At 38.6% G+C, this 17566-nt stretch overlaps 1 protein-coding gene across 4 annotated transcripts in view; it reads right to left on the reverse strand.

Annotated features, from left to right (window-relative positions):
• Positions 1–17566, reverse strand: part of LOC135220588 (glucose-6-phosphatase 2-like) — a 275548-nt gene that overhangs the window by 73703 nt on the left and 184279 nt on the right. For all 4 annotated transcript variants that reach the window (XM_064257847.1, XM_064257845.1, XM_064257844.1 and 1 more), the window contains exons 2-3: positions 17077–17158; positions 4271–4435 (exon numbers count right to left, since the gene is read on the reverse strand). In XM_064257847.1, the coding sequence (XP_064113917.1) occupies positions 4271–4435; positions 17077–17150 (239 nt within the window). In that variant the 5' untranslated portion in view covers positions 17151–17158. The remainder of the gene's footprint in view (positions 1–4270; positions 4436–17076; positions 17159–17566) is intronic.

The raw sequence follows: 17566 nt of genomic DNA on the forward strand, positions 1-17566 counted from the left end.
CTTCAAGTGCTCGCTCAAAAAAGTGAAAGAAAAAGTAAAAACAATTATAAATTTGCTCGAGTCCGTGAACCTGGCACAAAAAATATACGTGAAGCAAAGTGACCTACGAAAACAACAACCCTCCATCCACCCACACAAACACACACTCATAAACAAGCACAACCAAGTGTGTGTGTATATATATATATCTATATATATATATATATATATATATATATATATATATAACACATCTACAAGACACAGTGACCTCACCACTGAGCTGGAATTCAAGGTGAAAATTACAAGAAGAAACCCAACCACGTTACGATGACGGGGTTAGGTCTATTCAAGCTCTGGCAAAATGTATTTGAATTAAAGGGATTTATGTATATATGTCTGGGTAGAAATAGGTTTGAATATAGTATACACACATATATATAATTATATATATATATAAATTTATGTGAACAATCCTAAAGAAACTACGCATAAGTAATATGCAGCAACCTCAAAAGAGTACCAAACTGTACAGAGACAGTGTCTTGCAACACAAGTAACCAAACGAAAATAAATAAAAACAGAAAGGAGAACGATAATAAGTTCCCCCTCAATTTTCCGATATCCCGAAAAAAAAAATCTACGAAGAAAAGAGTTTGTATGTCAGAAAAGTCATAATGTAAAGACAAGTTTTGATTTTGGCATCCAGACAGCTCGCGTCGGAACCACCTGATTCGCAAGGGTTCTTTTCAGTGCTCCCTTCAATGTATAATGTGGGAGATGACTTACCCAAACCTTATTCAAAGGCTGTCGATTCTGGAAAACGCGTCAAAACCACAACATAGTACCAATGATCTTGATTTTGTCCTCATAGGAGTTTTTCTAACACACTCCTTTCCAGAGTAGCGTTACATATATCTATCTTCATCAATGCTTAGGCATGAAATGAAATTTTACAGGTCATTTGTATTTTTCGAAGTATACAAAAGGAAACCTTTCATATATGGAGTTCTGCTGCGCATGGGATAGACAGCCCTATACTGACTCGGAAAACTAAAGAATAATGCAGGCGAGTTCTAGGGCATCATTCCCACCTACTTCAGTCAACTACTGTGCATTTCAGGGCCGTGTCAAATAGATTTTCGTCGACTAAATCTTCACAAAGCATTGGATATTGGTCTATTTTGCAAACGGCTATTTGCAGCCACAGCCTAATAGGCAATATGCAATGATGTCTAATGAGGATGATTAAGGCAGAGTAAATCAAAGAAATTTGAAGGGAAACTTAGCTAAATTTAGTAAGCACCCAGAAAGACGCTAGTTGTGGCGTTAACTGACATCAGACGTAATAGCAGGGTTCCCAGTAGTATCAAAATGGTCGTAGAAACACAAATATTTGACCCTCTTGTACAATAAGGAATACTTTGAACAGGATTAATCGTAAACCTCATCGAAAATTGTAAGATAATAGACTATAAATGGATGATAATCTAAACCTTTTCATCTATGCAGTCCAAGTAAATAAAGAAACTGTTACAGATTTTGTCTAAACTTAACAGAGTTGGAACTACTACTTTGCTTGTTACAGCTCGCCACCTCAATAGGCGACCATAACAGTTGAAACCAAAGATAGAAACACAGATTTGAGTTAAACACAAACAAAATGAAAATAAAATACAAAGCTTCCTATAGTGTTATCGTTAAAGGCAGTAACTGTATTACGTTCATAGTACCGAGGTCATTGAAAAAACAGAATTAGGAATGCATTAAATTCCAGTGTTAAAGGAAAGGCAAATCACTGTTGAGAATGATGATACTATTACGGTTTCCATTGGTGATACCACGGGTAATGAATGAGAATTTTGTATATATACATACGACAGTATTATAACAAAGAAATTTTGTAAATATAGTACATATGACAATATTACTATTTTCATTGTACTATTCTACCTAGACTTTCACTATCATTTATACAAAACCCTTGGAATGGGTGAGATACAATCATATTGAAATGAAAATACGATCATTTAGAGAATATGGAAGACCTATACCTGTAGAAATTATGTTCCCTATTTCCATCGAAAGTTCTAAACTTATGGTCTGCTCAAAGCGCAAGACCATGATTCGTACAAGGCTGGCTTAATCTTAAACAAGCAACAACAAATCCTTTTACATAAGTTTATATTACAATATTTTTTTTGTTTCATATTTCCTTCAATTTCAATAAAGTTTAGTACACTCAATGCATTAGTGGATTATAAAATTTAGGGCATAGCCCCCCAAGCGCTTGAACTATGATTACGTGTAACATTCAGCACTACAATGTAGTTATGACTAAATAAAAAAACAAAAAAATATATATATATATATATATATATAATATATATATATATATATATATATATCTATATATATATATATGTATATATATATATATATACTATATATATATATTTTATTTATATATATATATATAAATTATACACATATATAATAAAGAAGTAAATGAAATAAACAAAATGACTGACAACTGGAAGAATGAGTAACTTTAAATTCATACAAAAATAAATAGATAAAACAGGGAATACTTAGACTCACTGATAATCACTCAACAACCCTACAAAAAACATTAGTTTCAGTTTCAAGTAAATGAATCTAGCGCATAGAGAGAACAAAACTGACACAGGCACACAAGTAAAATAATGAAGGGGGTAGTAGTGTGCTATAGCAAACAATGTGTATTTACTATGAGACTGATCATGCATTATGGAAGTTAAGGTTGAAACATTTGCGTTATGTTACTTCATTTAGCAGGACATAGCAGGTACACGTGAACCGGAACTTTTGAGACAATAGGAAGCAACGGAATCTCCAAGGTAACAATGGTTTCACAGTGTGTAAGACTTGGTGCGTATTTCAAGTTTAAGGAAACGTGATTTGCGCCATGGAACTGTATTACACAACTGATATTCTCATTTGATGCCCATTCCCTTATTGTACTCTACTTGGAGACATGACATCGAAAAGATGAGAGAGAGAGAGAGAGAGAGAGAGAGAGAGAGAGAGAGAGAGAATGTAGGTTAGGTGTTTGAGCATGTGAAACAATAGCAGAATTCCATTTACTAATGCTATTACTACTACCACCAACATCTCAGTCTTCACTCTAGAGTATATGGGCGGTAGTCAAGTACGTCATTCATACTACAGTATCGGTGATTGGGAGGGCCTACAGCGATGACGTTTTACTAGCATCTACCCAGGAGCCTGCTAGATTTAGCTAAGTTTGCTTTAAAATCACTCTGATAAGTACCTTAATTACCAACATCAGAAATCACTGCATATTTTTGCCAATTAGGCTGTGGTTTCAAATAGCTATTTCCAAAAGACGATCCATAGCTTTGGTAAGATTCTAACGAAGAAAATCAATTTGACGCGGCCCTGAAATGAACAGTTGTCTATTACTATGTCAGACGAATACAGTATATACCCGAGGCAAATTCTATGCAATAAGCTTGAAAAGAAGACATTGATTTCCTCAAACATGAATAAGACAAAGGGATGGTACCCCCTCCAGAAGCCAAGACGCGCCTTTGCGTTTTTGCACTCAAAAGATTTTATTTGAATTTTGACTGGAGATTGGAAGGGATTCTTATACTCCCCGAAGTTCTCGGTTACGTTGACTCTCAAGCTACCTTACGGAAACACTTTATGTAATATTTAACTATCTAGTGCAATAGTAGAGATTGTTATACCTAATGTGGCGAGGTAGTGTGTGTCTTCAAGTTCCTAGATGATCCATAAGTTATCATTCTGATCCAAACAAAGCTCTACAGGAATATGCATAACAGAGCCCCAGGTGAGGCAAGTCTAGCAAAATTTGAAGTTCTTAAAGATTTCCAACAACATAGGTTGATAATAATTTCGTTCTCTCGTGGATTAGAACCAGCGGACAGAGGAGAAATCAGGACTTCAGTGACATTGCCGACTCGGCCAACAACTCACTAAGGTCCTGATTTCTCATCTGTCCGCTGGCTCGAATCCACGGGAGGACGAAATTATTATCAACTAAAAAATTTCCCCTTCGGTTAATATATATTTAAATATATTAATTCCGAGGTAGAGCGAATTGGACATTAAAGGACCTTTGTAGCTTAATGCATGTATATGAATCACGGTGATGTGATAAAAATTCATATATATGTATGTGTGTTAACGATAATAAGCTCTACGAGGCTACCTCACTGAGCTTCACACAAGCCAAATCCCAAATTCATAACACTCCACTCACCATTTGAGAAGCATGTTGGACCACTCGCAGAAGACAATGGACCACATGAACCGGGTGCCGAGACCAGCATGCAAGGCGATGACGATGGGGAAGTAGAAGGTGAAGGCCAAGCCCGGGTCGCCAAGGTTGGAGACGCTAATGAAGAAAGGTCCACGGCCGGGCAGTCTGCAAAATGTCACGATCATTAAAAATAAAATGTGGTTGGCGATGGTATAAACGCGGAAGATTATACTGCCAGAGATGAAAATAATGACAATTGACACAAATAAAAATAAATTCTTTGATAAGTAATGACATATGGTCGCCACTCCGCATAATGGAGCGAACATAAGAAATCATAAAAGATATCATACAGTAACGGTATGGTTAGAGGGGACAGGATAGGGAGAGGGTTCGGTTGAATCCGATTCGGAAGGAAGACGAGGTTTTGGAAGGGGGAATCAAGGGGTGGGGTCAAAGGAAGGAATTAGGGAGAGGAATAAAGCATGTGACAGACCAATTTGTCTTGTAGTGCTCAATGTAATGTTTATCGTGTTGTATTGTGGGTAATTAGTTGTCGTTGGGTAATTGAGTGAGGCAGGCAGCAAAAGGGCATGGCAAGGCTCTACGTTGTGTGAATAAAGTCCCGTTCAAGGCTTCAATATTGGATCGTCTCCCCTCCCCCCTCCCCCCCTGCAGGGGGAGAGGATGGGAGGACTCAGACCAAGGTGCTGTACAGTAGTAACAATGTGCTTAATGTAGTAATGTTAGTTAGTACATCGGGATCTCTTCATACAGTGGCCAGTTGTGTACTATTTGTTAGTGTTAGCACGATATCTCGAAAAACGGTTGAAAAGAATTTGGATGGAACTTGGCAGAGGAAAATCATTGTGAAACGATGTATAGTCTTATGGCAAAACTTCGGTAACTAACTAAATTTCTCCCCAAATTTCAGCATCTCTGGAGGGCAAATCAATGCACATATCTACTAAGTTTCCTCAGATTCAGTTCGCCAATTCTTAAGGAGTACACAGTGAAAAAAGGGGTGAAAAGCCTCTTTCGAAACTTCGTAGTGGGGGGGGGGGGGGGGGGGGGGGGGGGGGGGGGGGGGAGGGGGGGGGGGGGGGGGGAGTTGTAAACTAATATCCAAAAGCTTATTTGCGTTGACCCCAAATCCAAGAAGTCTGCATTGTTGAATACTAAAAATGGTAATTCTAAGGAATAACTCCGCACAGACTGCAATTAAAGTAACCGCGAATACGACATCCACTAGGGATGTCGTATTTCGCCGTGTTTAGTACTGGCCCCTGGGGGTTAATTACAGTCGACCGCCCAAAAATAACGGTAAATTCTTAATAAGCAACCCGAATACTATAGGAAACTGTAATTTCCAAAGAAATACTCGACGCGGAGTTATTAGTTAGATTTATCCTAAAAATAGAACAGAATTCTTTTTATTTATATTGCAGGAAGTCCTACTAAATTTTAAGGAAATCTTTGAGGGAATTAGACTATCTTTGACTGAAGATGAAAAGAAAATGATTTATGAAAACAATGTTCAATTCCAACATTAATTCTTCTGTATAAAAGCAATGCCGTTAAATTAAATCATTTTGAATAACACTGAAAAATATTTTGTCTAAAACCTTGACCAGGTTATTGTAAAAGGCGCTAAAACTAACAGACGAAGATACAGTATATAAGAAATCTCTTTGAAAATGAATACCTAAAGGAAAAAGTAACGAAGGAAGATGAAAGATTTTATCAACAGAGATGTCCAAATACAGTGCAGGAGAGAGAGAGAGAGAGAGAGAGAGAGAGAGAGAGAGAGAGAGAACCACTGCTTGTAAAGCTGAAGACAAGGGAGAAATCTGTCGAACAATGAAAGCCAGTATTTTCGACAGCCGCACCGGAAGGAGACATCTCAAGAAAACAGAAGCAGTACAAAGTCAGGTCAGGGGAAGTGGATAAACAGGAAAGGAAATTACAAATAGCAGGTAGCTCTTTCTTATCTGCTATTATTATCTTATTAGCGTACCATAAATATTATAAAACTCAAAAATATTGGTATCAATTCGCATATTTGACAGGGGGTAGTTCGAGCTTGTACTTCAATTTCCTTGACGCAGAAGGCCAGTCCACAAATGTACTAGTTATTCAGTGTGATGCAGGGGAGGCCTAGCATATGCAAATCAGTTAATATTAAGAAAGGCAGCTTGAAATATATACGCCAGTTATTGTCCTTTAGGGCAACTTGAAACATGAAAGATGAAAGACAAACGTCTTCTAGTGGGGCAGGAAGCTCTCGGTGTGCTATCTAATCAGTCCCTCAGGGGAACTACACAAGTCTAGACTGTCGCGTACCTGCGTTTCCCTCCCCCTAATTAGTAGTCAGTCCCAACGATATACTTGGCTGGCAGGTAGTAGTAACGCAAAGTTCGGTTAAACCCAAGAGTTGACAAAGCCACGAACACCGAAGTGTATCGGAATCCTCTTAACTGAGATTATTAATCACATTAATAAAGGGTCGTCCTGTAATACCAACAAGGAAGGAGGCTGAGATAATTAGAATATCCCTAATATATGAATGAGGCTGATTCCGACCAGAGAATGATCACATCCCTCACTTACACGTTCAAGCGATAGCAGTCATAATCATGGCGGTCATGATGATAACACAAAGGTACTGCAATAGTAATCTATAAACATAAAATCAGAGTAGATCTTTCTCGTTTGTCAGCCCCGGGTGGGGGTGGGGTAGGTTGGGGATCGGGAGGGTAGGGGAGACATGACGGACAGCGCCGGGTTCCGGCGCAGCGTAGCGCACGCCATCAAGTTCGTATGAATATAACTTTCATTTAAGTACCACCACTGTTATTGTACACACCAGCTCCCAATTTGATTAACAAATGGAGCAGAACTATTCTAATAACCCTGTAGGATACGGACGACATAAATGTGGTAGCTTCACCCCTTCATAAGTTCTATAACGCTATTATATCTGTTACAGGATGAACATAGTTTGGACAAGTTCAAAAGATAGTCCACATCATTTAACTTTCGCCGCTCCAATGCTTACATAAGCAAAGTAAACTTCGAATATTACCCGGAAATTGAAATACCCTAACAGCTATGGGCTACAGAACAAGTTCCCCACCCTAAATGATAATGAATAGCTATTATAACGTTACTGGAATATTCACTGAAGAATTTCTGACAGTTATATTGCCAGTAACCTACGGCCCTAAGATAAATGTATTATTTTCCCGTTTTCCTTCTCATCCGATGAAGAAAACATGCAAACAAAAGAACCCCACATCTTCCGACTCCGAGAGAGAGAGAGAGAGGAAGAGAGAGAGAGAGAGAGAGAGAGAGAGAGCTCTGAATAAAAGGACTCTCGTTTCGAAACATATTTTTCATTTCGCTTACCGCAATAAAATAGATTTACAACCTGTTGGCTATTGACAATAAAGCTACGCATTTATGCATGCATTTTGTCTTGGGAAACCTTCTGTGAGTCTTGAACTCATCGTATAATACCATTCTTTGCTGGAATAAGCTCTCAATTTCTTCTCCTTTCAAAACTCAAAAGCAAACCTAGCCGTCATCAGTTTACGATACTTCAAATTAACAAAGATTATAAACACAAGTTTCATTTTTACAGTTAATAATCACCGGTATTTCTTTCCAGTGAACTGAGATTATCCTTTAGGAAAATATAACAAGCCAAATATGCTTCAGCATTACTAAACTGACAAGGATATACAGATCAAATTCTAGAAAATTCTATATCTGACATTCGATTATCATGACATTATTATCACAAACGCTACAGCTCCTGAAATGGTGACCTCGAAGAGCGATTCAGGTTATTTAGCGCATAATTTGCTAAGCAATTTTTTGTATGCTACTCTGAGCGCATTTATGAATACAAGTGTTTAATTCATTGATGTCACTCGGGTCATGTTGCCCGTGAAAGTGATTTCTTATACTTAGCAGCCACTTTTGGTGGGTTACGTGAGAGTCACAGGGTGAAGTGACACGTCAAGAGGAATCTTGGAGAAATGAGGTTTCCAAAAAACAGATCTGAGCTTAGTCCGGGGAGGCTCGTGGAATGCCACTTGGAGGTCAAAAGCAATAAGAACGATCTCTAAAGACCCACACCAATAATGCCTATGAATAACAAGTACAAACTGCGTCGCAGTTTCTTCAGCGCAATCGAATTTTCTGTACATCATCTAATGCTGTATGAAACTCTCGGCCACGGCCACGAGACTCTCAGCCGGCAGTGTTGGCCTATGTTGTTGCCGTGCCAGACGTACGATCTTGGCTAACGTTACTCTTCAATAAAATAAAAATAATCGAGGCTAGAGGGCTGCAATCTGGTATGTTTGATGATTGGAGGGCGGATGGTCACCATACCAACTTTAGCCCTCTGGCCTAAGTAGTTTTTAAGATCTGAGGGCAGACATAAAAAGTGCGGACGGACAGAGACAGACAAAGCCATCTCAATACTTTTCTTTTACAGGAAACTAAAAACATAAAAGGACCTCGACTGGTGCTCTCAAATACAAGCTCCATACGTTTCCCACATATGATTACGATAAAGTACGGTAAAAGAGCTGTACCATGCAATGCTATGTATAATTTAAAAAAAAAATCACCTCAGCTGGATCACCCTTATCGAAAAAAAACTTGTTCATTTGTTCATTCTTTTCATAAAACGCTATTACAAGAAACTTCACCCGCAACTGCAATACTATAAAATGCTATTAAGAATTTAACAGTGTATTACCACGAACTTTTACTGCGAACTAATAAGGAGACAAGTTCAACTTGAATACACTGAAAATGACTGAATTCCGTACTTCTAATAAATGCAATGAAAACAAAAGAAAAAGATATGAAAAAGCACTAAAAATGAACAACCAACAAATGCTAAATAAAAAAAGGTGGTCACTGCATTACGAAAAATAATAAAAAACAAGAAACTACCGCTATGGCCACTCACAGAGAAACTAGGAACCGAAAGAAACTCCGGTTAATGTTTGTCTCGAACGACATGTAAACACAGGAAGAAACGGGGCTGGAAGGAGCGACATCACCAAAATGTGAAGGGGCAGAGAGATTCCTTCCGACCACCCTCCTTAGCAGGAAACTTCGACCCCATCAATCTCCCTCGGCTAAGACATCTCTGCTCTCACAAGCCATCTTTGATGAGGGAAGGAAATAACTCGCTCTCGACGAAGTCTCGGGCTGAAAGGCACGGAAATGCTCTCCCCAAGATTCGCCTGATTACATGAAGGGCCTCGATGCAATATTCGTAACCTCTCTCAAGCTGGGAATGGCATTATCTCTCGCTCGGCTTGCATGATCACACACACACACACACACATATAGTGCCTGTCTTTTTCAGTTTTCTGTAAAAGAAAACTATCGTGACGGCGTTGTCTGTCCGTCCGCACTTTTTCTGTCCGCCCTCACGTCTTAAAACTGAGGCTAGAGGGCTGCAATTGGTATGTTGAGCATCCACCTTCCAATCATCATACATAACAAATTGCAACCCTCCAGCCTCAGTAACTTTTATTTTTATTTAAGGTTAAAAGATAGCCATAATCATACCTCTGTCACCACTATAGGTACCAACAAAACAGGCAACCAATGGACAGTGGCTGAGTTTCATGGGTAGCGGATTAAGATTTTCATGGGCCGTGGCTGAAAGTTTCATACAGCATTATATGCTGTACAGAAAACTTCGGCGCATTATTTACTTGTTTCATAACATTTAGCCTTTTCCCCATAAGAGGGGTGGCTCCCGAGAAAAAACAAGACGACGATTACTGGAACAGTCATACTTAAACCTGCTGAATCATGGATGAACCCTTGTGCAGAAAATTCCTGCAACATGACTGTTCCATACAGCTAAACATCAGGCTCATCAGATCTCAGGGCCATCCTGCACATTCTCTCGAGTCTTGGACAGCGAGGCCCTTCCTTTCCGGTACCTCTCTCATCCCTCCATCCAGGCCCTTCTGTCTCCCTTTCTTCCCCCATCCTCATACTTCCAGACTGTCAACTCTTTTCACCAACCCAAAACACTTCGGTCCTTCCTTTAGGTTAAACTGACCCTTTTTTTTTATTGTTGCTTATCTCCCAGTTTTTCACTCATTTCATTCTTCTCCAATATACTTACGTATGAAGGAGCAAAAATGTAAGTTAGGAGAAGTTTTGGGTTAATTGGATGGATGCCCGTAAGAGTTGATTTACACCAGGGATTTGCTTCAAGTCCACATCTTGTTCACCTGATTATGACTGTGCTATCTAAGTGAATAAGAGATTAATCGCCCCGGTGCATGCTGTTTGCTGATGATATCGTGATATGCAGCACCAAAACTTGAGCAGTGGAGGAAAGTACTGGATTGCAAAGGATTAAAGACAGTAGAAAGAAAACTGAATACTTAAGGTTCAACGTAGATTAAAACTCCCAGACTAGCATTGAAGGGATGAGGTTGAACCGAGTGGAAAATTTAGGTAATTTGGTTCAACAGAAGCTGGTCATGGAAATTTGGAAGTAGAAATAACACAGAGTGCAGGCTGGGTGGAAATATTGGAGAAAGATGTCAGGTGTCTTGTGTGACCGCAGAATCAACATCAAGGTTAATGGTAGAGTGTATAAAACAGTAGTGAGACCAGCTTTGATATATGGAAAGCAAGAGAAGAATTAAGTAGGGTAGGGATGAAAATGCTCAGGTGGATGTGTCGAGTAACAAAAATGGATAAAAAATGAAAAAAAAATAGGAGGAACTACTAAAAGTCTTGGAACTATCAAAGAAGGCTGCAGTGGTATGGCCGTGTGACGAGAAGGGATGAGACATAAGTAGGCAGAAGAGTAGGCGGATGAAGGCGCCTGGTGGGAGAGCGAAGGCCGGTGAATGTTGTCAAAGAAGAACCGAGACAACAATTGTCAGATAGTGTTGTGTCTGACCGAGCCAGGCGGAGGTGGGAAGCTGTCAGAAACATCGGCCCCGCAGAGGAGGGGGAAAGGGTGCAGAGAAAGGAGACATTCTTCTCACACTACATATCCCTACGAAATCAGGTTATCTCTTCAGATTCCAATACCTTTCTTTTCTTTGCAGTCAACGTCAACGCTTCCATCCCTAAATGAAAGTTTGCTCATAATTTCCCTCAAACAGGCCAACCGTAGCTTACATAAACACTCAAAACTTCCTGATACACACATACGTCATACATACTGAGACAAATACACAATTACACATTCCAAGTGAAAGAAAATCCACAGAATGAGTTTAACCACTATCTTTGCTATACTAAATGATTTTGTACAACACAGACACGCGAACGAAAAAGTGATAAAGAAAAGCATAAAATCTGCACGCGCGGCGAATAGTTCAGACACCAGTCCTAAGTCAGACTTCGCAAGAATGAAATCTTGGCAGAATCTCAATCATTCGTCTAAGTCTTATACTTGCAAACGGCCGACATTCTACCGCAGAAGAGTCATACAAAGATTTAAAATAAAAATGAGCGAAAAAGGAAACAGAAGGACGAACGTATTCGAGGTTATCCTTCAGAACGATGAAGGATGTAACAACCCGGAAAACGACATCGGCAGACCTCCTCCTTTTCGTTCGAAAAACTTCTCTCTCACATTGAAACGTTTCTACCAAATGTGCAATTTGGCGTCCCTAACTTCCGGAAGTTTTCACTGCAAATAATGTTTGTTGGTCAACTTTTTCAACACTTTCTTCAAAGAGAGAATATGTTGATGCAGGCCGTTTCAAAATAGAACAAATTTATCCCGCTCTTTTCATATAAAACGATAATATGTGCATCACAGTGAAGTCACAAAGTCAATAGAAGACGTCATCACAATATCGTTGCTCTTTACGAACACTGCCGACAGAGGAGGATGGAGAATCATTTATTTAGTGATATGCTCGTAATGGTCCACCTCTATTTATACTTTTTAGTATGGAATAACTAGAGGCAATGTTATATAATGCTTAACGAGAGAGAGAGAGAGAGAGAGAGAGAGAGAGAGAGAGAGAGAGAGAGAGAGAGAACGCTGGACTATATAATCATGTACATCCTAACATGAAATTATAATATAATATTTATCGACAGCATCCTTCCTGCATTCTCTTAGATAGGTCTCAACAAGCATCCTTGAAGCTGCTACCATCTACTTCTCAGATTACTCAGTTAGTCATAAGAATAATCAAATTTAAGAATATCTGTGAATAAATAACAGGAACAATTACAAAAAGTAACTGTTAGGGATATATTATACCACATTACACGTAAGAAGGTGACTGAAAACCGGGACTTTGAACAAGTACTTTCGTAGTTTGTTTTACACTTTCAAGTTCCCGAAAATGTAGAATAAATTACGCAAGTACTTATTCAAAGTCCCGGTTTTCACTCACTTTCTTACATGGATTTTGTGACATACTTATTCTTTCAAACTGTTTTTCGTAAATCCTCTTTTCCTCCTCAGTTCTCCTCCAATCGTATCTTCCTCTGGCAGTCGCTTCTTCTCTTGTGTCCCTTCTGCCTCAAGACACATAACAGACAAACTTCTCTCATCGTCACCAAAGTTGGAATCCTCCATTTTGTCAACAGTTGACTTAAATTTACCAAAAATTAACAAATATAATTTCACAGGACGTTCGAGTTGACATTTAAATATTATTAGCGTGTACATTTTACAAACATTCTATGTATTTCAATGTTAATATTTTTCTGCAGTTACCCATATAAGTAAAATATTGTATATTTTCGCTAATAAAAAAATCCTTCATTTTGCGATGTGATCAACATCTTTACTTACTTTCCCTCTATAGCCAATTGTGGGCAGAAATCTTTGTCACTTTACAATGGCTTTTTTGTCATGTAAACCAAACCGCACTAATTCTAATATCTTCATTTATGTTCATTTGAATGACTTCTAATTAAATTTGTTTGCTTAATCAAAGGACTTCAAAATCGTGGTATTTTTCGTTGTAGCAAGTTGCTTTTCAAACGTAAATAACTCTGCTTACGTAGTGTCAGCCTTCCTTTTTCCTTAACACCTCACATACGCAGTACTCTAAACTAGCAACAAATCCCCGTAAAATATCTTACCTTTGCCATTTCTCTTTTATGCCAATAAATCATCTCTTGGAATCAAGTTTCCCAATAACCAAGAACAAATTCTCCAGGGGCCTAGATTATTCATTCTTATCCACTCCTTATACTCAGAAAATAAGAGCCGTTCAACTCGCCTCTTCCCTTCACCTGGTTTAGTATTCATGGATCGTCACCACCATTACTTCCCAGTTCCCTCCAAAACCGCTCGAAAGGCATGAAGACATTCACTGAACGTTCCCTTTTCTAAATGTCTTCTCTTGACGCGATCATGATAACTACGTCGACTTTTCAGGATGTTTTCCGTGTCAACGCAGTACTGTGGGTATCAAAATAATAAACCGATTCTTTTATCGTGGTTTTTGATTTAACAGCTATTTTTTTTGTATCATTCCCAACTTTGTATTTACTGCTACTACTCATTCATATTGGTGACAGCATCACTTCACCTTCCTTTCGGTAAGCACATCAAGTAGTACGTGATCTTTCTCGTACATGTCACAACCAGTGAACAATGAAATCTTTAAGACACCAAACATCTCTGTTTTCAATTTACCTGCAGAACCCCGAAAATTTTGAAGTCTTAACTTCCAATATTATCGTAATATGCAAATACAACTTATTCATCATTAGTTGAGCCTAGGTTGTACAGAACTTACCCAAAAACATCGCACTCTATTGACCCACTTCCTAGTAAATTGACACAACATTTATGCTTACATGCAAGCGGATATACAACTTCACCGACGGAAATACACGCACACACACATACTATATATATATATATATATATATATATATATATATATAATATATAATATATATTATATATACATATATAGCTAGCCAGGTATAAAACGTTTAAATCCTTGACAAGAAACTGAATCCGACATCACCTCAGACCTCCGTGGGTCCTCATCTTTAAGATGCGGACGCCGACGGCTCTCAGTCTTAGTTTCGATAAAGATTCTTGTTATCCAAAGACAGTGAAACAAAAAACGTTCCTCTCCCCAATGGAAGGCGAATCTAAAAGCCGAAGTTGCATGACACAGGACAAACCACAGAGGAGAAGGTAAAAGGAAAGCCCGTGCTTTATATTTCCTTGTCACCTATTCACTTTTCTTTCTTTGTGCCAACAACAAAAGGACAAGAAAGAAAATCTTATGAAAAAATTTGTTTTTTTTTCTAGGTCGGAGTAAGGAGAGGCAATCAAAAACCTATAACTTAAAAAAATCATATACCTCGAATGGGAGTGAGCATAAAGCGAACGTACAAATGACATACGAGATATCACTTTTCACCGCTGAACCAAAGATAACAGAAACTATACGTTCTGTTTATCTGTCTCTTGGCGTATATATATATATATATATATATATATATATATATATAGATATATCTATATATATATATATATATATATATATATATATTAATATCTAATATACACATATATATATGTGTGTGTGTGTGTGTATAGGTTAATCCTAGCTCATAAAACTGCCATCCCCATCCAAACGAAGTGCAAACTTCTCTCATTTTGTCCTTATTCCTCTGCCGACAATATCTCGTGCCGTTACAGGTTGCCGAGGGAGGTCACTGCAAGGATTGGAAGAAGAACTACCAAGGCTAGCAGCCATATTGGACCCCGAGTTGATCTGGCTTCCCAAGCTCGGTTGCGTTCCCCCGGATTAGTTCTCTCAAGTGTTTTGGCTTTGATAAAATGCGGACATCCATTATCCTTACTTGCCCATTCCACAGGTCTGTCAGACCATGCCCCCATGTGTGACGGGCTTTAGTTTAGGATACCCATACACTGGATCGTATCCTTTGGACTCCTACGGTAAGCCTAAAACAACTCGAGATAATTATTTGGGCCTCCGGTTTTTCCTCCTACTGAAATATTTCTAGACTTTTAACTAGCCCCTCCGAGTAAATCCCGTGGGCCCACCTCACCCCCACCACCGTGTATTTATCTCTCTCCAGTCATCTCAGTGAGTAAAGCCTCTTTTGGTTCCCTAATCCCTTCCTTTTCTCAGCAAATGCCATCCATCGTTTGTATGGTAGTTATTGCAGATTTGTGAACCTTGCAATATAAATGAGTTCTGACTGGCTGTTCCATCCGTGGGGACGCTGTTAGTTTGTGGATCCTTATCATTTAAATTTCATGGTATTAGGGCTTCAATTCTCACCAGTCCTAGAGTTAATTCGACACCTCTCTCTTTCAGAGGGATGTCTTCTTCGTGAGTGACCGAGGACACGTACGACTAGACCAAGGATTTTCTTCCTTTACAGCACCGTAGAATCAATATATTTACCTTATTTGGTTAATCACGTGTGTCCCTAGTTAAAATTAATTTGTACCTTGTTGTTGTTAATTGATGAGTAACTTTAATTAATCGTTAACTGAGTAAAATTACGCCTCCATTAACTTGACTAAAAAGAGTACCTCTCAGTTTGTTTTGTTTTACTGTCAGCCATTTCATAGCATTCCGTTGCCAAGGTCAAGGCTGGCAAGTAACAATATATACATACATACATACATACATACATACATACATACATACAACATACATACATACATATGATATATGTATGTATAACTGCAAAGCTATACATTTGCTTATCCGTTTGCTTGGTATTGGACAAGCCGGTTTATCAAAAGGAAACCATTTAATGATTATTAACAATGGTGGCGATCTTAACAGAGAATAAAAACCTGTTTTAATAAAGTGCATACATTGTACAAGCACTCATCTCTCTCTCTTTTATATTAATACATATATGTATGTATGTATATATGTATATATATATATATATATATATATATATATATATATATATAGAGGAGAGAGAGAGAATTGAGAGAGAGAGAGAGACGAGAGAGAGAGAGAGAGAGAGAGAGGAGGAAGAGAGAGAGAGAGAATATACGAGTGCAAGTACATTCTATGCAATTTACTTCAAACAGGTTTATATTCCTTTGTTATGAACGGCAGTATTACCACTAATCAGTAAGCGAGAAGCAAATGTATAGCTTTGCAGTGTTAACGATATGAAAAGAAAGCTGAAGTCTCATTTACCCTGAATTTCACTCAGAAATTCACGAAATCTACGTGGATGATGAAGCATCAGATTATGTTCCGAGGAAAAAACCACTTGACATGACATGACATCGAAGTTATTAACCCGTCACCTTCGTAATTTAGTCCTCAGATTTCTTTTTTGTGAATTTTACATCGAGAGATTCTGTCATATCGAGAAAGCGGAGCCTGTATGATTATAATTTACGGTGGACGTGATATCCTTGATCTCGAATTCCCTAATCTTAACCGTTAATCTGTTTATGAAATCCTACGTCAAGCCCGTGATAGCCATCGACATCGTCTCTAACCGTTACATAGCTCAGTGATGATTTAAGGCAAATTAAACCGAGTTGCGGAGTATGCCATAAACGAATGCACCAGAAACTTGTCAGGTTTTGGAAGGACGTTTTGCTAATAGCGTTACCTGCTCATCTTCGCAATGATAGGAAAGTATGTCGGTAACAGGTTATATTTTGGGAAACATACACAAGAATGAGAGAGAGAGAGAGAGAGAGAGAGAGAGAGAGAGAGAAGAGAGAGAGAGAGAGAGTGAGAAAATTTTAAAAGCTAAAGACATGACAAGTAAATCGAACTTACAACATCTGAAGGAACTCTATGGACTCGGCTCCCCATTTGTGATAGGATTCCACAAATGCTAACGCTTTCTCCATGGCGAGATCTGAAAAAATAAAGAAGTGTTAATATTCTAAGAGCGATAAGATAGGTACGACTTCTAGTAAACAATACATCTCCGTTAAATCCCTATAATTCACGTCAAGACGCGGACGGGAGCTGCTTCTCGAACCAACCTATAACAATTAATGATGCATCCAAAGCGCACAACCACTCGATCGGCAACTTTCCGCCACGTAAAAGACTTCCTGGAATCAAGGTTTGGTCTGCATCACCGAAATATCAGACAAACAAATAAACAAACACTAACGACAAACACAGAATTCAAGCGTTTCTTTCCAGTCCCTGAGACTCAAAGATGGTATCCACAGCTTGTGTATTCCCTTCTTCCAATTCATTCGCATCTCTACGAGGATACTGCAAACAGTCTAGCCAATTTTCGTTTCCCAAAGGG

Source organism: Macrobrachium nipponense, chromosome 2 (assembly GCF_015104395.2).
Source record: "Macrobrachium nipponense isolate FS-2020 chromosome 2, ASM1510439v2, whole genome shotgun sequence".
Taxonomy (NCBI): domain Eukaryota; kingdom Metazoa; phylum Arthropoda; class Malacostraca; order Decapoda; family Palaemonidae; genus Macrobrachium; species Macrobrachium nipponense.